Genomic DNA, 19,807 nt, shown 5'->3' with positions numbered 1-19,807 from the left:
AAACTTTTACGAGGATTCACCCTTGACTTTTGAAGAGGTAGATATTTTTTTATCTTAATATCAAAGTATAGGTAGTTTGAAGATAACCGCTTTTTGCATAAGTTGCGAAACTAATTGCATAATTAAAAAATGATTTATTAGTTACAAATGTTCCAAAGTTTTATTTTTAATGACAAAATATGCTATACGATTTTAATATTATCAAGCTGAAGAGTTGGTTTGTTTGAAGTGTTTGAACGCACTAATCTCAGAAACTACCTATCGATTTGATAGTCTCATTTCAAAAATTGTTTCGTTGTTGGATAGCCCATTTATCGAGAGGATATTATATGATCACGCCAAGACCGCAACGTCCAACAAGAGCAGAGCATTGCGGGTAAAACCGTGGGTAAGCTAGTTTTACATAATATAGATGCTGGATATTTACGTTTCATTACAATTAAGAATCGCATGGGTATAAAATAAAATAAATCTATTGATAACAAACACAATTCATAAAATTACATAAAAATTCGTGACTCAAGGGCAAAAGTAAATGATGGCGTTAGATTGAATCGTGCAATTTTTCTTATACAATAAACCTTACATCGAGGTTATTGTAATTATTTAATGATCATGATTACCTTCTTTTAATATATACGTATAATATATATTTATATTGATTTGTGGATTTACTAAAATTATATAGACGAATGATTAGTTTGTGTTTATCCTAAATGATTTCCAAATTGTAAATTTATATCAAGCTGTTCACATTACTTTTTTTTTACATAAGAAAATACAAACATAAGAAAACACAAAATTTAATTATGTTTAATGTTTCTTTGCAAACTTACGATCACAATAAAAAAATAATGACTAATTATAAAACGAATACGATATACGATATGAAATATCATTAAAACAGTATTATTTTAATGAATCTTACATACTTATTTTTTTTTTTTTTTTAAGTGGGGAAATCTTGCATAGATACCCACGGCCTTCGGGGAAAGGGCCGCGGGTTATGTCGGATTCCTACCGACCAAAACCCCACTGTGTTCCGTCAAGCCACATAAACGACGGGGCCACGGGTATAGGTAGAATTCGTCCGTGACCCGAATCTTACATACCTGATACCTACTCCGACACTCACGTATAAATCAGATGGTCGAGTACAATCCAGTTTAACAATAAATTCGTATATATAGAAATAATTATTAAAGTTGTTTCTGATATTTCTATCAACCTACCATACCGTTAGAAGTATTTAAAAAATACTTGCAAGATAAACAGTAGGTGGCTAATCATGGTTTTTTTATGTGGTTTTCCTTCAAACGCAGATTATGGCATAATATTTTAATACTCAACTAACTAAAGTTAGGAAACTCTATCACTACATAGTATAAAACAAAGTCATTTTCTCTGTCCTTATGTCCCTTTGTATGCTTAAATCTTTAAAACTACGCAACGGATTTTGATGCGGTTTTTTTAATAGATATAATTTATTACTATTAGGTTTTAGACAAAGCGGGCGAAGCCACGGACGGTAAGCTAGCTGGCATAAAATTGAACATTAGTTATGTAGAGAGTCAAGTAATAAAGTGATTCCCTTTGATCATTAGCTGAGAATATAATATAGGCTATCTTTAGCAACACTTAGCAAGCAAAACATGTGTTCAGTGTCACTGACCTTTGATTCCTAATCTATTAAAACATTTTTGTTATCAAACTAATGCCGGGTCCAGACTGGTGAAACGTAACATGCAATGTAACATTCTGCCTTTCATTGCATGTTCGCTGCTGGTGTGGACGCATAGCGCGCTCATAACGCGCATTCACTACGAACATCCCGCGTTCGTCTGTTTCCGCCATTCTGCCGCGAACACGGCCAGGGGGGGCACACTCAAAACTGTCATGTAAACGCATAGACGACAGCGACGCGGGCGGTGAGTGGTATAACTAAAATTAAAAAAAAGCCGCCATCTTGTAATGATGTGCGACTGTCATTGTCAACCATAGTTTTCAACTTTCGGACGGACGTTGATGCGATTTCGAGGTTATCTCATTAATTGTTTTTGTTAAATATATCTGGTTATCTTTTAAGTTTTTGTTTTGGTTAAGTTTTGTTTTGTGATTTTGTTACTTGTTTTATTATTGTTAACTGTTGTGAACGTTGTGATCATGAGTTTTCAACGGAGGAGAAAACACGCTAGAAGCTTAGAACTTTTTAAAAACTTGAGAATCCTGCCTCTTGCATGTATTTATATCAAAGAAATTTGTATTTTCATAAAAAACATCCTCAATATTTTAAAACTAATAAAGAAATTGGAAAATTAACAAGATATCCAAACAATTTGTTTTTACCGAGGCCTAAATTAACTTTGTACAAAAAAAATGTTCCATAAATAGGTATTCAGATATTTAATAAAATCCCAAAAGACTTGCAAGGGGTTCCTCTTCCAGGATTTAAAAATAAATTAAATAAATACTTATTAGAGAATTGTTTTTACAACCTAAATGAATTTCTGTATGATATGAAAAATGTCTAAATAATATAAAATAATGATATTGATATTAATTGATTGACTGTATGACTAATGATTTATGTATAACCTAATTTTAAATGACAATACTCCTGACTCGTATTTTTACTATAAATATCTAATCATTTTCATTCATTATGTCAATTAATAATAATTATTGTATGCTATGTAGTTATAGTAAAAACATGAATGTTCCTTAATTCTGATCTTAATATCTTTGTATGTACCATGTTTTTATGCAATAAATGATTTATTTATTTATTTATTTAGAACAAAAGCTTTAGTTATTTCAGTGACTGCACTGAAATAACTAAAACTTTTGGTTTTAGCAGATTTTAGAGGTTTTAGCAAGTGTATAGTACCTATATAAATCTCAATTTCAATTTAATAAACGTGAATACCGCTAAAGAAATTGTTTTTTATTCTCACCCCTGGTTGCCCTCATTACTTATTTATTATTTACTCAACTTACAAGGCAACTTATGGAGTGAGAGTATGTTTACAAAAATATTACTAACGCCACAAAAAGAGTGTTGTCACGAAAACGACGCTTTTCTTGGTGTTAGTAATATTTTTGTAAATATACTTTCGCTCCATATCTGGTGCTAAATGTCGATATGCATACTGCATAGCTATATATATATATATATGCCCCTTTAAAGCATTAGTTATCCTACAAAGTTGCAGATGGCAGCACGTTCCATACATGCACTTATTACCACAGAGTAGCCACTCTATCTCAGTTATACATCCTTCCTCTATGAACACGGCACTTCGATACACGTTTTTTTCGTGCGCGTCAAACCGGTAGATCACACGAAGCATGGAGTCCGAAGACCACGTTCTTGCTATGACGATTATCAGTACTTCATTATTAATAATACCAAACATAAATTAACCAACCAAAATATAGGTACCAAACAAAAATTCCACGCAGTCTCGTCCTCCATGTTCGTTGCGTTCTCAAACGACCGTCCACATTGGCTGCTCTGCGCACACTACGCGCCCCTTTGTGTTCGTCGAAAAACCGACAAATTTCGGATCGCTCCGCGCGTGGCTTGTAATGCTCGTAGCATGCGCGTGTAATGCACAATTCGCGCGCGCAAGACGTCCAAACTATGAGAAATTGTTACAAAGTGTGTTACCTTTCATGATACATTGCAGCAATGTGGACGGTGAATTCTTTCATTGCATGTTACATTGCATGTTACGTTTCACCAGTCTGGACCCGGCATAAGAGAAACGGAGCACGGCCAGCTTTATCTCCTAACCTACATAATACTGATAACTGATAAGCTTATTTAGAACAGAGCTTTTTATGTATTTTTTGTGTATTATGTATTTGTAATTGTAATTGTCTATTTGATAAAAAAAAACGTTCCAATTCATTCCTTATATAAGAATAATTATTAATTATCAGAATAAGGCCTAGTAGTACGTCCACTCTCTTCTTTACCTGTGTTTTCTTGAATCATTAAACGTACTGAATATTTTTATTTTTTTAAGCATGCCTACTTACGATTCATAAATATAATAACAAAATGAAGTATAGAAATTCGAGTTCGAATCCCAACTCAGGGTTATCCTTTAACTATCTTCAAAGTTTCATATTTTCAAAACCATAGTTATTATGTATTATACATATTATAGTGAACGTTGATTACCACTTTTATCTATAAATTGCATACCGAATATGTGCATACATAACTATCGTACTTATTATAATTATCATTGTTAATATACTCCAACAGAATAAACAATGAATAATACTGCTGTCTGCGACTGTGCTCTCATACCGCATTCATTTAAAGTGATCCATATAATTTATAAAAATAAAAAAGTAGTTATTTGTTTAGAGTTTAGACTACGGTAATGTTTACAAAATACTATAGTGTTATCACAACACACCGTGAGACCGTGACGTAGTTGAATGAAAAAACATTACAATTTCTTTTATACGAGCAAGATTTTAATATCTATTGTTGTGTTATTTAAAAAAATGACCTTATGTAATTTACTGTACCCTTACTTTTTCATTCTACATACACTGTATCCTAACACAAATTATTTAATAAATCCAATATCACAAATTCTCAACCAAAAACCATAATCTTCCAGATCATGAACACCCAGATGATGAAGACGATCCAGATTTCCTGATCCCTGCAATACCAGAAGACACCCCCCATATACCATACAAACCTATACGAAGGCCTGTCACAGACATGATTCAGAGGTCACGGGATTTTTATGATCTGATGGCAGCCAGGAGAACTGTGAGGAGTTTCAGCACGGAACCTATCCCTCAAGTGGTTTTGGATAATATTGTTAGGACTGCTGGTAAGATACAAAACCAACTATAAAATGATATCTTAATTTAAAAAAAAGACTAAGTATCCTATGTTAATTAATGACACTATTTCTCTCAAGACTAATATAAAATAAGCAATAATTTTATATTCACTTATTTATTGGAGTTTGCTATTTCGTGATGAAGTTTTTTTTTTTTAATTACAACAAATTAATAAAAGACAAAAAACTTGTAATTTTTATTATACTGTAAGCCTCATTTTACTTGTATAAAACATACACAACTCACGGTCTCGAATATCTTTCCAACCACCTAAAGCTCTTATTTTTGGTTTCATGTTCTTAATTTTATATGAAAGAGATTGAGGATAGAAACTTTTTTTCACCATATTTACAAACTTTTGAACAGCTATAACTTTTTCTACTTCATGACAAAACGTATCGTTGCTATACTGGCATTTTTCAAATCGAAACACCCTTGAACTTTTAATAGAGAGAACTATGAGTTTTCCCTTCTTTGTTCTACTAGCTATGTATTTTAGAGAATTACTCCACAGATAATCATTATAAGTACAGAAATAATTAGATAAGCTCTTGAATACATTCCATGTAGTTCTGTTAAAAGCGACAGCGATATTTTCACTATAACCCCAAGTTTCTATAACTGATGTAGTCTCATTGATGTGATAGTCTTTTAGTTTCGGAAATCGAGTGCCAAGCGCGATCATATCATAGTCAGGATAGTGATTTGGCAATATTTTTTCCACCAACTTCATAACGTAAACTAGGTCCTCTGCTACATACTGATCTTCTTCCAAAAACAGTATATTACCATTGTAGTCTCTTGTTATAGTTAGCTTGTCGAATACAGTGCTTACAGTCCACCACCAATGATGTTTTAACTGAGCCATATCTGGGTTTCTATATCTTATGTTCTCTTGACAACTGATTAAGTTTGTAGGGCAGTATTTCAAATCTGGACCAGGGAAAGCAATTGGGTGTATTTGAACATTATATGTGTAAACTATTCGTAAATATTTTGTGAAATAAATCCTTTCCATCAAGTTATTTAGTTCGTCGTCGATATAATCATGAGAGAGTATAATCAAACACTTGTGGATACCTATAGCCTGTTTTAAAGATTCTAGAAGCTGTTCTAAATAGTATGCTCTATCATGCACTTGGATAACAATAACTAGAGTAAAATTGGGGCCATATGTGGATAAATGTTCAATAAGCTGCTCTTTGTTAGTATCACTTATAAATTTTCTTAATTTCATAACTTCTTCCACATCAAAAACTGGTCTATCAGCGGACATTTTATCCGAAACATTGTCGTTATATTCATCGTACCAAGTTTTTTCATCAAAGTCGTAATATGAACGTCTACCGAATAGTGAGATTAACAGAAGTAAAATTATTGCAGATAGCAAAAGTATAACGACGCCCTTGTAAGAAATCTTCAAAATATACATATTAATTTATAAAATAAGTGATACAATAAGATAAAAATAAAAATAAATATAACATATAAGTCAATCCAAGAGTATAATTATAAACAATGTCAGCTAGACTTTTTAATATTTTGCTAGATTAATAATAATGCGTTCATTCGCGATTCTTTATCAAGTACGTTGAGATAAAAACTGAAATTGTACACGTATTAACGAACTAGAAATAAAATGCTATATGATATCTCTCTTACATGAATTCAGCAAAATCCTTGAATAATTATAAGTGATGAAGTTCCTTACTAATCAACTTTTAAAACTCCTTATTCCAGGCACATCACCATCAGGTGCCCACACAGAGCCCTGGACATTCGTAGTAGTCCAAGATCCAGATATGAAAGCAGCTATAAGAAGTATAGTAGAAGAAGAAGAAGAATTGAATTACGCTAGAAGAATGTCCAGACAATGGGTCACAGATTTGAAACCATTTGCTACGAATGCTAATAAGCCATACTTGTGTGATGCTCCAGCTCTGATCCTGATGTTCAGACAGACACACTCAATACGAGAGGATGGAAAGAAACGTATGCATTATTACAATGAGATTAGTGTTGCGATTGCAGCTGGGTTTTTATTGGCAGCTATACAGGTGTGTAGTTCTACAATTTTAATCGTTTTTATACCCGGCGCGGCCTAAGATGATCCCTATGACACTGACAGTTATTCTCAAGAGACAAACTTGTAATGGCGTCACCATTAAATTAGAAACGTATTGGAGGCGTCTAAAAATGGCATTTATTAATTTTTACGTAGCTTTATGCTATTACAATGATATTCCGTTGGAATTATAACAATTCTTATCATTTACGAGAAATTATATCAATCTGACTTTACGTTTACGTCCTTCAAAACTTACATCGTTGGCATTTATCGACTAGTGCGGAAAGTATCGATAAACAAATTTCGATAATGGAAAGTCACATTTCGAGTTCACATTTTTTCCATGCTTAAGCTATAGTTCATTCACTATTAAATGGAACAGAAGATCGCAGCATAATTAATTAATTAATTACCGTTCGCGTTAATTTACTTACCTATGAAAATATAAGTTTTTTATAAAAATTAAACGGGGGATTCCATTTTCATGATAAAATAATATACACTGTGTTAAACGGGTTAAAAATTACGAGAAAATGATAAGGTGCATTTTTATGTTTTGGAAAACTTTCGTTTTACTTACCGTTTCGTTTACATAATAGACGTTAAAAATTCATTTTATAATATTTGTAAAAACATGTTTACCGACGTGGCTGAATGCAAACCACGCCTTTGCCTATAAAATAGTAAAGTATCGACACGATCCATCATACGAGCAATCACTAAGACGAACTGTCATAGGGATCATCTTAGGCCGCGCCGGGTATAATTATATTGGTAGACTAGGGTAGACTATTATAAGGCTAATATCTACATAGTAATTTTAATCTTGAAGCCAATGTTGAAGCATTATGTGTATCAAAATTTCTTTAATTTCTTAGGAGTAAATTAGCTTCATTTAACAGGTTCACTATCCACAGACCAAATATGGTCTGTAGAGTATATAGCACTACTAGTCCACAGACCATATGTGGTCTGGTCGTCCATACGATTTCCAGGCTGTTTTTAACAGTGAACGTGGAGAGATCGTCATTTATTTCACGTGGACTTGACAGAACATAACCTATATACCAAATAGTGTCGGGACATAGGTAACAGATGTACCGTTTTATCATAAATAATTGCTGGACGGACATAAAAACATAACTGGACGTGTGGAACTATATACTCTACAGATATTTGGTCTGTGGACAGTGAACCTGTTAATTTTTACGTCATGACACAGTCATGATAAAAATTCAGTATCAATTTTTTATTCCAAATCTAAACGCACTCCTAACTACACTCATAATCAAGCTCATAATAGACTACTCGGTAAATAACGAATATATAATATAACCCTTTGAGCCGATTTTTCAATCCTTGGTTAAAATTTGTCCGTCCAATAAAGTATTACACGAACATATTTAAATGTCTCCTGTAAACTGTCAAATACGGACAATTACGATACATTTAGGGCCGATTTTTCAATCCTTGGTTAAAATTTGTCCGTCCAATAAAGTATTACACGAACATATTTAAATGTCTCCTGTAAACTGTCAAATACGGACAATTACGATACATTTAGGGCCGATTTTTCAATCCTTGGTTAAAATTTATCCGTCCAATAAAGTATTACACGAACATTTTAAAATGTCACCTGTAAACTGTCAAATACGGACAATTACAATACATTTAGAAATGGTAGTTTAATGTGTTATTCGATGAATAAGTTTTAACCAAGGATTAAAAAATCCGCCCTTAATTTAATATTTCAAATTGTCTATTGAGTAACCCTACCTTTTGTTTTCAACATCTAAATCCTTACTGTACAGTACTGCGGCCTAGTGGCGCTCACGTCAACTCCTCTAAATTGCAACTCACGTCTCCGAGCCCTATTATCTAGACCACCTAACGAGAGGCTGGAACTCCTCTTCCCTGTGGGTAGACCTCATCCAGAGGCTAGAGTACCGGATCTACAGAGGAAATCTTTGCCAGAAATTATGGTCAGCGTCTGATAGTGTCAGAACTTGTCTGGTCATCAGGGGAACTTTGGAATGATTCTGATGCTTTGGCTTGAGATTTTTTAGGATTAGGTTGTAAAACTTGGTGCAAATGTAAATGCTTAGTGAATTGTAAATCCTAATCCTATACACGCTTCCTGAGGGTAACTGTACGGCTGGTTGCAGAGCTTGACCGACCATCAGTGCGTACGTCAGTCGCGCTTGTCATATGTATGGAAATCAAGATGGAAATTCATAAAACCGTTCATAGCTAGACCGACCATACGCACGCGTATTGTCATGCGCATTAGTGTCATAGTCAAACAATTGTTGATGCGTATCGTCAGGACCGACGGTTCGCACTGACGGTCGGTCAAGCTCTGCAACCAGCCTAGGTATGCCTACGCAGGTCAACCGAACCGAACCGTAGGTAGGCTCAAAAAATGCACATATCTGTCCCACAAACGTGTCTACCTGCGCATGCATACCTATAGCTCAACTTTTTATAACAAGAATGTATGTCTATTTCTTCTTTTAACATAAGTGTAGTTAGCTAAAACAAATAGGTACTTAGTAAATCGCTTTGGATAATATAACCAAAGCAAAAGTTCCAAAGATGTTAATATTGGTGCTCAATGTGATATTTCTTGCTCAATAATTATAAAATAAACATATTTTATCATAATTTTCGTTTTATTCCAATCCTATTATCGATGTCTATTCAGTACAGTACATTTTTTCCTGCAGAAGGAATCAAATACCATAACTACAGAATAATACAAACAGCTAACATCGCAAATTTATTAACAACAATTCAAAAAATCCAAAGTCCGGTACGGCACAGTCGGTAGGCGGTAGGGTAACGTCAACGTCTGCGGCGTCGTCTTCGTCGCCGACGTCGCATGGAGCGTCGCCGACGTCGGCGGCTGCGGCTGCGGCGACGTCTGCGGCTGCGGCTGCGGCGACGTCGGCGACGGCAGCTGCGGCGACGGCGTCGGCGACACTAAACATTATTATTTAAAAAATCTATAATATTGCCTATTTCCTTTTTCCTTGCTTCTTCCCATAGAAGGCCTTTGAGTTAGTTACATATTATATTTCAATCATAATTTTATTGGTATTCTTTTATTTGCTTTTTTGCATGAGTCCATAAAAATGACTTTTTGAATAATTTATGAATTTATTCCGCAATTTCAATGACATACTAATTATTGCAAACAATATAACCATATAATAATCTAATGAAAAGTTATTCACATACCTACTTGAGATAAATATTATCTACATCCTGCTCTATAAATGAATTGAAAATAAATACCCCATGGCCCATGGCTTACCCTACAAGACCTTCTGCGCCGACGGCGACGTCTGCAGCACGCGTCCGCCGGCTCCGAACCCGCGCGCGACGCAGAGCGCCCGCGGTGCGTACACTTTTCGCCGTGCCTGACACAATTTTATAGTAAATATTATTGGAAATGCGTTAGCTATTCAAATGTTGCAGGATCTTTAATGATATCGTGGCATTGGAACGAAGTCATTCCAGTCATTAATTAAAATAAGAAATTAATAACTACGATGAAGAGCTGTTATAAAATAGTGTAAGTCCCGTTTAGTTGAGTAAATATTTTCAATCGATTTTTTTTTACGGCAAGTAAGTGATGTGATCAACCTTCTGTAATATGTAGCCTGTCAGACAGAAATTTTGTACCACTCGGTTCTACGCTCACGAGTTAATGAAGTCTATATCAAGGAGGCGGTCGAATAAAATAATCAAGAAGAAAGTAATTTAATCACCTCTTACTAAGACGATCATCATCGTTTCCGCGCATGTCACTGCAACAATGTATTGAATAATTATGAGTGAAAAAATTATAACATAAATCTTAGATGTGATATGATTTTGCATATACTAAGTGTCAATTTTTAATAATAATGTTTTCTACATATTTGTTTTCCCAAAAAATACAAGCAATATTTCAAAAATTATCAACTTTACTAACGAATTCTCAGCTTTCTTGTCATTTTGCTCAGCATCACCCTTTTTCTTGGCGGACGTCTTGTCGTGTTCGGAGTTGCGGCGCGCTTCTGTTGCCCGGCGACGCCTCAAGTAAAATATCATGTGTATTATTTTGTCATAAATCCGTAATAATTATAAAGAAGAAAGAAATAAAGAATTAAGCGTGTGTATAGTAAGTAATAACGTTCTGGAAAAGTTACACGCCTGATTATTTAACATAGCGAAGTATATCATTGACAACACACATTTTTAGCAGGAGTTAAAAATCTTATACTATGTCGACAAGTTTATTGTGATTGTCGTTAAATATTTATTATAATTTTTAAACCTGACCAATGACCATGTTTGCAATTAGCATTTTTAGCCATCACATGGTATCGTAACAACGAATATATTTCCATTAACTAGACACTTGGAAGCATGAAGCATCTCCAATAGAGCGAACTTGGGTTACTTATTAGTTATTCCATGACCGAACTACACAACAAGCTATAAATATAAACAACTCTGATCCTATCTCGTAAATAACATCACAAATTACAACTTACTTCCTATTCATCTCCAAATACGTCTTGATCCTGGCGGCATAGCGCGGCGCGTCATGGTCGCTCCGCTTGCGCAGGAACGTCACCACGTCGTCGCTGAGCCTCCTCTCCCGGTCGCCTTCGGGCTCCATACCGCCGCTGCCTCCCGACATTACCTGCCATTAACACGCTATACTACTACCAACTATATCAATCATATTTTGTACTAGCAGTGCACCCCGGCTTCGCCTGTAGATCAACGTTGAAGATACGTCGTACCAACTCATAAAAAATACGAAGGCATGCACAACACTTTGCTGCGTAAGGGATATAAAGACAATCATTTGTTTTTATACAGAATGTTCCACCGTCGATGTACTAAGCTCAATGGAGTTTTGCATACGCTAGCTTATCCTACGAATATTATAAATGCGAATGTTTGTGAGGATGGATGGGTGAATGTTTGTTAATCTTTCACGCAAATACTAATGAACCGATTATAATGAAATGTGATATGTAGGGAAGACCCAGAATAAGACATAGGCTACTTTTTATCCCGCTAATCTCACAGGAACGGGAACTATGCGGGTTTTTCTTTGAAAACGCGAAAATTATCTTACCATGAGTTAGATGGCGGACGCCAAAACATTCTTGTATGTTTTTAGAAAATTTTAAGTAAAATAAAAAAAAAACACAAAAATAAAATATAAAAAACCCAACAAGATCTTCACATCACAAAATTTTATTTGTTCTATCAGGTGTCAGATAAATTCTTTTTATGAAAATATTTTTGAGAAGATGGAAATGCTGCCAGGTATTTTAAATACACAAACTTTTTGTTAATTCGACTCTCATATAGTTAAAACCTTTTTGTTTTAACAAATCCGAGTCACTTCCACTTTCGACTCTTTCGAGAGATAGTATCATCTATACTAATATTATAAAGCTGAAGAGTTTGTTTGCTTGTTTGTTTGTTTTAACGCGCTAATCTCGGGAACTACTGGTCCGATTTGAAAAATTCTTTCGGTGTTAGATAGCCCATTTATCGAGGGAGGCTATATATCATGCGCTACGACCATCAGGAGTGGAGCCACGGGGGTGAAACCCCGCGGAGCAGCTAGTTATTAATATTTTTCTGTAATAAAAGTTGTTTCTTAATTATTTCCATCAAAGAATACATATTTATAGTAGGTAAAATATTTCTTAAAGCTTGCATTAAATAGGTCTCCTTTACCTTTAATTACAAGACAATGTGTTAATTTTTTATAGTAATTATATTTAATAACTATTAAAGAATTTCCTCTGTTTGATATCATAAAATATTTGTTTTTATTGTGGTTTTTATAAGTTATTAATTGGATTATCTTGGATTATATCCAAGAATATTTTGGATTATCCATCCTTTTATTTTTGTTTTTTATTCGTAAAATTCTTCGGAATGTATTTAACACTCAATTGTTAACATCTATGTATACCATGTTTTTTGGCAAATAAATTAATTTGAATTTGAATTTAATGATATTATTTTTATTAAATACATTCTGACCTATGACTTTCATAGAATAGTAAAAAGTACAGTAACTTTAAAACAATCATTTTTAAGTAGTATCTTCCTCTTAGACAAAACTCAGAATAGTGTTATAAAAATATACACGTAGAAGCAAATATTATGAAAATTCTCCTAATGAAAAACTCATCGCTTTTACTTAACCAAAACCGAGACAGTAACACAACACGTTCATTTATATCCATATTAAAAATATAGGTTAATGGGATTTCAGCTCGGAAGCATTAAGAAAATAGGTATAAATAATACTAATAATCTTGCAAAATTAGCGCTCTTTTAGCCTTTTATATAAGAGCTATTCTTCACCGACGTGTTAACTGAGGAAATTCTGGTTAAAAATATATTCGCTTCGGAAATATTCGACAGTTTCCGCGTGCGAGAGAGCGCGGCCGCCCGCCTTACGAGCTGCGCGCGCGTCTGGGCGGCCACCGCTCTACCGTTCATTTTACTTTTTATTTTTTATTAATATTCCTCTTGTATAATCAATTTCTTTATACTATTTAATTATTTTAATTAAACATTTCTGTGTCATACGTATACAATAGTGATTTAAACATGAAACAGTGTTGAAAATAGTTTATTGAATTCTAAACATCGCTGCACAAAATGTGATCCGTGTGCCGGCTTACAGTGTCTATACCTATCGAGTGATTTATACAAACTGCGTTTTCGTGTGTACATTTTATTCCCAATATTATAAACAGATGCATCAATGAAAGATACATTCCATAGGGCTCAGCCCATCCCGCTGACAGACACGTGCGTTTATTTTCATGTATAAATAGCCGAAGCGAGACACTCTGATACACGATGACGTCACCGAAAGAAAGTAGTGACGTCATCAATTTTACAGAAGAAAAGGCGAAGAGTCAGAAAGATTTATCTGAGCTTCCGCCGCCTGGTGCGTCTTTACATAGAAGGCGGAGAGGTGAACCTCCCGCTACACTCTCCGTGAAATCACCGCAAACTCCATCTGATGCAGAGGGAAATTCCCCTTGCACAGCTGGTCCGAGTCCTGAAGAATGTTGGACGAATGATGAAACTGACGTGGAAGGGCTCTGCGATCGAATGCTACAAAGGCTAAAGGACAACAACGATCCGCTTTCGAAACGCAGCAAAGACGTCGCGCAACGCACCAAGGACACGTGCGAAGCTTTGGACCAGCTGGAAAAGCTTCTTCAACTTTTAGACCACTTCGTTACATTAAAGGAGAAGAATAACCGTTTGATAAAACGTTTACGTGACGTGAACAATCTGAAGCAGCTTCACAACGCGTACAAGCAAATAAATATAGAGAACGAGAAACTTAAAGATGAAAGTAGGGAAGTGGAGCTTATCAATGAGGCTTTAGAGTCGGAATTAGAGTGTGATTATGGTCAGGCTCTATTTGATTCGATGTTGGCCGGGGGGCGGAGCATGAAACGTTCGGGGTCGAAGTGGAAAGGTCACGGGAGGTTCGGGGGGTCGTTGTTAAGGAAACAAAGGTCCCGGTCAGCTGGAGGGGAGGACAGTGATGTGCCTCTGGGAATGCCGCTACGCAGGAGGTCAGATGGTATCTTCCCCAAGGAAGTTGAGAAATCAAAAGTGTCGAACTGGACAAGGGTGAAAGCTGCATTTAGGTGAGTAACTACTTAAAATGCTACTTTAGGGTAATAATTTAATTCTAACAATTAGAAAAAAAGACTAAGCTCGTAACATTTAGATATGTCAAATATGGGTTAATAAAACGTAAAATGCAAACATGTTTAAATCGATCAATATTGTTTGTTTTATTATTGTTTTTTTTTTATTTGTAATTCCTTATTGTGTGGTCTTAGTATGTATTCTAAATACATACTTAGACTTTCCTTTTATAGAAAACACAACAACGGCTCATTTATACGTTGTATGTAAACGTGATGTAAACATATAAAATTCTCATCTTTTGTTAACTGCATTTCCCATTTTTACACAGGAGTGTTTAGGGTACATTAAAATTCATAAAACTAAATTGTACTAGCTCCTTATTGCGGGTTCGACACCCAGATAAAAATTTGGGTACATTTTACACCATATTCCCACCGAATTCTTTTAGGTTTTGCGTGAAACAGTAATCAACACGAATTAATATTTATTCTACTAGGTTACATTTATCATTTGTAATGTTTTTCCTTTTAATTAAACAAAAAAAAAGCTTTTAGTGTAACAAAACACCGTGTGATCTAGTTATTTACGAGGCAGGTGTAGATCTTCATCTAGTTTAGTTAATAGCCGTGTAAACAAGCAAATTGTTTACTGTATTTGATTGTAAACTACTTCTTTCACTTTTAGATATCTCCAAAAGTTTAAATTACGTATTTTTTCTTTAAAAAGATTTTTTTATGTAATCAGCTGTGGTATAGGTAATCTAAGTGTATAACAATTGATTATTATCTACATATGACTGACCGGTTGGCTTGGTTGGTAGTGGCCCTGCCTTCCAAGCCAGAGGTCGTGGGTTCGATTCCCATCCGGGGCAAATATTTGTGTGATGAACATAGATGTTTGCTCTGTGTCTGGGTTTTAATTATCTATATAAGTATTTATTTAAAAAATTATATATGTATGTTTATCAGCAATCTGGTTTCCATAACACAAGCGATAGCTTAGTATGGGATCAGATCGTGCCGTGTGTGAAAATTGTTCTGAAATATTAAATATTACCTAATTCAGAAAAAGTGTTTAAGCAAATATTTTTATTTTTTTATAAAAATATTTAACTAATTACCATTTCTTAAAATGGAATTATCGTAGATGTGTATATAGATACCTAGTATGTTGTTCAATATAAAAAATATCGATAGTTTTTTTCTTATATATCCTGATTTCTAGCATTAATGTTAGACTTTTGTTATTTAATTTGACAAATTATTACAATCTCATACATGCGCCCGAAACTTCATTCGCGACAAATTTATTTGAGTTTTATTGTTTTGGAAAATCTTATTTCAACACACATTGTTTTGGAAAATCTTGTTTCGTTAATGTTTATCAACCATTTTGTAGAGAAAAACGAATATAATGATAAACGATATTATTAAATGGTTTTATGTTCGCTTACCATATTTTACCTATGTACGAAGATACAACAACAAACCAAAAGTATTCTTTATATTGAAGATAACTCTCATTGAGTGTAGAGTATAGATGTATTGAGTGCAGAGTATTGATCTCATCAATTTATAAATAATTAATATATATTAATTCAGATGGGAAAAAGCCCAATGGCCAGCATCCACCATCGGAGGCGTGGCTGCAGTGGCCGCTGGTGCCATGGTCGGTGCAGTTGCGCTCTCAGGATCCACTCCATCATCAGGCCTCGCCAACCCGGAGCCGAGGGACTCCGCCAGCCTCACCCCGGGAAGTGCTGTGTCGCTCACACCTAATTCCTCTTGTGAAGAATTGAGGCTGGACTCTGGTTAGTAGAAAGTAATACTATTGGAAAGAATCAGGTTTTTATTTGCTTTTAATATTGTTATAATTAAAAAAATATATATTTAGTTAACAAATACAAAGTTGACAAGGTTACCAAATAATTTTTAAAAAGAATGGAGAGTTTTCATGGTTTTCAAATATCTTCCCTGATAACGTAAAGGTATGGCCCTATTTGGAGCAAAATCCATATTAGGTAGGCATAGATGTTGACAATATTTCGAATTGAAACAGTAGTGAATTGAATTATTTACTTCTTATCAATCCAAGATTTTCCAAGTATATACCTATTGTTTAGTAAAATTGTGGAATTCTATTAACTCCAAATTAACATAGAGGTCCGCTAGAATTTAGTAATTACAGCTCTATCAACAACTCATAATATGTTGTACATATTTTTGAAAATTTCATGAAAATCTATTCTCAAACGTGATTAGCAGAAATGGATATCCGCTCTCTCAACTTTAACATTGTTGATAATATAATTTTGTACGTTTGATCCTTTAGGTTTGATCATGAAATCTTTGACAGAACTCTATAGACAGTTTGTCTGTATTTTTTTGCATACAGGCATTTTTGATGAATCACGTTGATTTTGATATGTAATATTGCTTATATTTGTTTGCTGTTCTCCCTGTAGACGTGCATTTGATTTATTTATATTGGAGATAATCTAAGAAATCGTTCCTGTGAATAAAGTTGTTTGCACAGATAGGACCGTTCAATGTAGGTATACCAACTTGACTGTTATAGTAAAAGTTTAGGATTTATTTTAAATTTATTCAAACAAGTAACGAAACAAAGTTTCCTTTAAAATATAAGAATAATTCAGATATAATTTAATTCTATTATTTGGGTTCTTTAATAAACATCCTTATGCACATTACATCGATTCAATAACATTGCAGGTATGGGCAGAAAGAACGTGATTTTACGAATGTATGATCACGACAATACATTCCTACAGGCGCCTACACAAGTAAGTAGTCTATATACTAATAGTATTTAAAAATTTGATAACCCCGTTAAAATATTTTTAAATATTTTGCACCAAGATAGACAAATATAATAAATCTTTTACTTATCGACTGTAACTTCTACAGTCCTGTCATTATTCATGATTATTTTCACATACTTTATTAGGACGACAGTTCAACCTCCCCATCACCGAACAAGATGCACAAAAGCACATGGGGCAAGGTGGTGAACATAATCCAGACGCGGCGAGAATCAGTCAAGAAGAAGCGACCACCCAAGTCCCCGGACGGCCCGGGTCGCCGGCGGTCCTTCAGCGACGGGGGGGATAGCGACGCGCCACCCGCGCTCACGCTGACTATACCGTCTTCGGAGGAACTTGGTGAGATATGATTTGACAAAATGGCACATTTAACACATCGACAACCTTTAATCCAGGGAAAGATGAGCTAGTAAAATAAATAAATGAGTATACAAATACATTTTTACGACAGTTATGAAAAAAGTGATTTAATAGATTTTGGTGTTTTCTTTTCGAATTTCCACAACAACGCCACCACTCGTGACGCCACATTGGAAAATAGCGTCGTTAAGGCTCACGTTAAGAAATTCTTTGCGAAATCATTCACGTATTTTACAACCTTTAGAATCCGAGGGCTCCCACCCAATCTTACGCAAGCAGCGATCCCTGGAACTCGGAGCCCGACCTCCACAGCACAGACCACCTCGCGACTCAAAGTGGACGAGGGTCAAGCGAGCTTTCCTCACTTCAGCTTCTGCCTCTGTACCTTCGAGTCCGAGCCGACATTCTGCGTTCTTTACGGATGCAGGTAAGCATAGATTCTTAAAATTATTCAATCATAAAATGATGAATTTCTCTATATTTAGGTCTTTACCTATGATCGTTGATCATATCACATTCAAAAGCTTTGGAAATGTGCACAAAACTATAAAGCCCATAATTTTATTCTATAGAATTAGATATATTATAATTCCTTACACAGTTAATTCATATAATATTATATAAATACAGTATATTTTATCAGAATCAAAAGCTTTACCATAATTTTAGGTTAGAATTTTCTAAGTTTCAGTAATGTTTTGGGTAATGATGCCTACGATAAACTTCGATCCTATTATTCCTCAACAGTTCGCATGTTTCAATCGTATTACTCATAATAAACCAAATACGAATCCGTAACAAAGACACAAGTAAACAATGGTTATATTTACTGCAATTACAAAATAATAAACTAAATATAACGTTTGATAGCGAGTATCCATGCCAAGGCTTCTCATGACGAACGTTGTAGCCATTGGTTACTAGATCCCACTTAAACCAATGACTAATGCTACCAGAATATCGAATAAACAAACAGATTATGGAATATGATGCTATAAAAAACACGTTAACGTTTTTATTAATTTCCAATCAATATTACTGCTGTAATGTCTGAAGCCGCAAATAGTTTTGGTAGCGTGTTTTTGGGAAAAATCCTGAGAGGAAAGTTTAGTAAGCTATATTTTTATCGTATAATGTTATTGCATATGATTAAAGACATGAAATACCTTATGTAGAAGATCATAAACTAACAGGCAACACATTTCTAAGTCCGAATAAAGCACCATACCTCCACGACCATTTTTTATCCCGACCTTATATCCATAAGCCAGAATAGAAAATAGTTAATAGCAAGGTTCTAGTTTTTTGTCTTAGACAATTACACATTGGTAATTGACCCTGAGGTTTAACCAATTCATTATAAGCTCTACCTTAGATTACTCTACTATTAGAATTCTATTATTTAATTAAGTAGGGATTAAGAAAAAAGCTTAGTTTGACTCAGAACGGTAACTAATAAAAACATCTTAATAGCCGCCCATTTATTTGGAAAATTACAAATGCATTAGTTCATATCCGAGAAAATGACGCTCACTATATACATCTTTGTTTGAATGAACTCGTCTGAATAAAAAACTATTTGGCCTAAGTATTTGGCAAATAATTTCCCTCGGCCAATTGAAGTGTTATTGGCAATAAAACTCATTGGAAGGGAAACGGTCACGTTGCGTACCTAATGGGATTTTCCTAGCTATTTAAATGACTTTTATTACAAATTTCTTGAAAATAGTTAACTTCAAAGGAAAGTTCTGATACGCATGTTATTTATTTTTATTAATATTTTAATCGATCTTTCGTACATTACTGAATGTAGTATCGCATTAAGAGCTTTTCAGGTAATGAAGTCTAGTGTCGAAATGTATCTTGAAATAGCATAATCAATCTATACTGATTGTGTACCTAATAATATACTTTACATAATATAAACTTCGTATTAAAATAGTGCT

At 34.4% G+C, this 19,807-nt stretch overlaps 3 protein-coding genes and 1 long non-coding RNA gene across 5 annotated transcripts in view; 2 read left to right on the top strand and 2 right to left on the bottom strand.

The window, feature by feature from the left end:
• Positions 1 to 9,610, top strand: part of LOC123694849 (iodotyrosine deiodinase 1) — a 31,175-nt gene extending 21,565 nt beyond the window's left edge. Inside the window, exons 2-4 of one of the 2 annotated variants that reach the window (XM_045640446.1) lie at positions 4,644 to 4,865; positions 6,619 to 6,935; positions 8,758 to 9,610. In XM_045640446.1, coding sequence (XP_045496402.1) covers positions 4,644 to 4,865; positions 6,619 to 6,935; positions 8,758 to 8,940 — 722 coding nt within the window. In that variant the 3' untranslated portion in view covers positions 8,941 to 9,610. Of the gene's footprint in view, positions 1 to 4,643; positions 4,866 to 6,618; positions 6,966 to 7,710; positions 7,750 to 8,757 lie in introns of those variants that run through there. The other variant, XM_045640447.1, reaches the window with a different exon arrangement.
• A 101-nt stretch (positions 9,611 to 9,711) lies between these two features.
• LOC123695109 lies at positions 9,712 to 10,966 on the bottom strand. The gene is made up of 4 exons (XM_045640831.1): positions 10,926 to 10,966; positions 10,720 to 10,758; positions 10,263 to 10,368; positions 9,712 to 9,928 (listed from the first exon to the last, which is right to left on the bottom strand). The coding sequence occupies exons 1-4, from the start codon at positions 10,957 to 10,959 to the stop codon at positions 9,712 to 9,714; spliced, it is 396 nt and encodes a 131-aa protein (XP_045496787.1). The 5' UTR covers positions 10,960 to 10,966.
• Positions 10,967 to 10,972: 6 nt separating this feature from the next.
• Positions 10,973 to 12,182, bottom strand: LOC123695108. Its single transcript, XR_006751897.1, has 3 exons — positions 12,087 to 12,182; positions 11,491 to 11,642; positions 10,973 to 11,027 (listed from the first exon to the last, which is right to left on the bottom strand). It is a non-coding gene; the product is annotated as an uncharacterized LOC123695108 (long non-coding RNA).
• Positions 12,183 to 13,421: 1,239 nt separating this feature from the next.
• LOC123694822 overlaps positions 13,422 to 19,807 on the top strand; it is a 29,731-nt gene continuing 23,345 nt past the window's right edge. Inside the window, exons 1-5 of the mRNA XM_045640407.1 lie at positions 13,422 to 14,652; positions 16,261 to 16,469; positions 17,392 to 17,462; positions 17,627 to 17,840; positions 18,106 to 18,288. Of these exons, the coding sequence (XP_045496363.1) occupies positions 13,844 to 14,652; positions 16,261 to 16,469; positions 17,392 to 17,462; positions 17,627 to 17,840; positions 18,106 to 18,288 (1,486 nt within the window). The 5' untranslated portion in view covers positions 13,422 to 13,843. The remainder of the gene's footprint in view (positions 14,653 to 16,260; positions 16,470 to 17,391; positions 17,463 to 17,626; positions 17,841 to 18,105; positions 18,289 to 19,807) is intronic.

Source organism: Colias croceus, chromosome 10 (assembly GCF_905220415.1).
Source record: "Colias croceus chromosome 10, ilColCroc2.1".
In the NCBI taxonomy this organism is placed as follows: Eukaryota; Metazoa; Arthropoda; class Insecta; order Lepidoptera; family Pieridae; genus Colias; species Colias croceus.
Note: the sequence above shows the minus strand (reverse complement) of the source record. Positions and strands in the feature narration are given on the sequence as shown.

Excerpts from the sequence above, each read along its gene's own strand:
- LOC123695109 (XM_045640831.1), bottom strand. The coding sequence starts at position 10,959 with ATGCTGAGCAAAATGACAAGAAAGCTGAGAATTC. Across the intron at positions 10,759-10,925 it reads GACAAGAAAGCTGAGAATTC|TGACATGCGCGGAAACGATG; the intron begins GTTAGTAAAGTT and ends ACATTGTTGCAG. Across the intron at positions 9,929-10,262 it reads GGCGCAGAAGGTCTTGTAGG|TGTCGCCGACGCCGTCGCCG; the intron begins GTAAGCCATGGG and ends AATAATGTTTAG.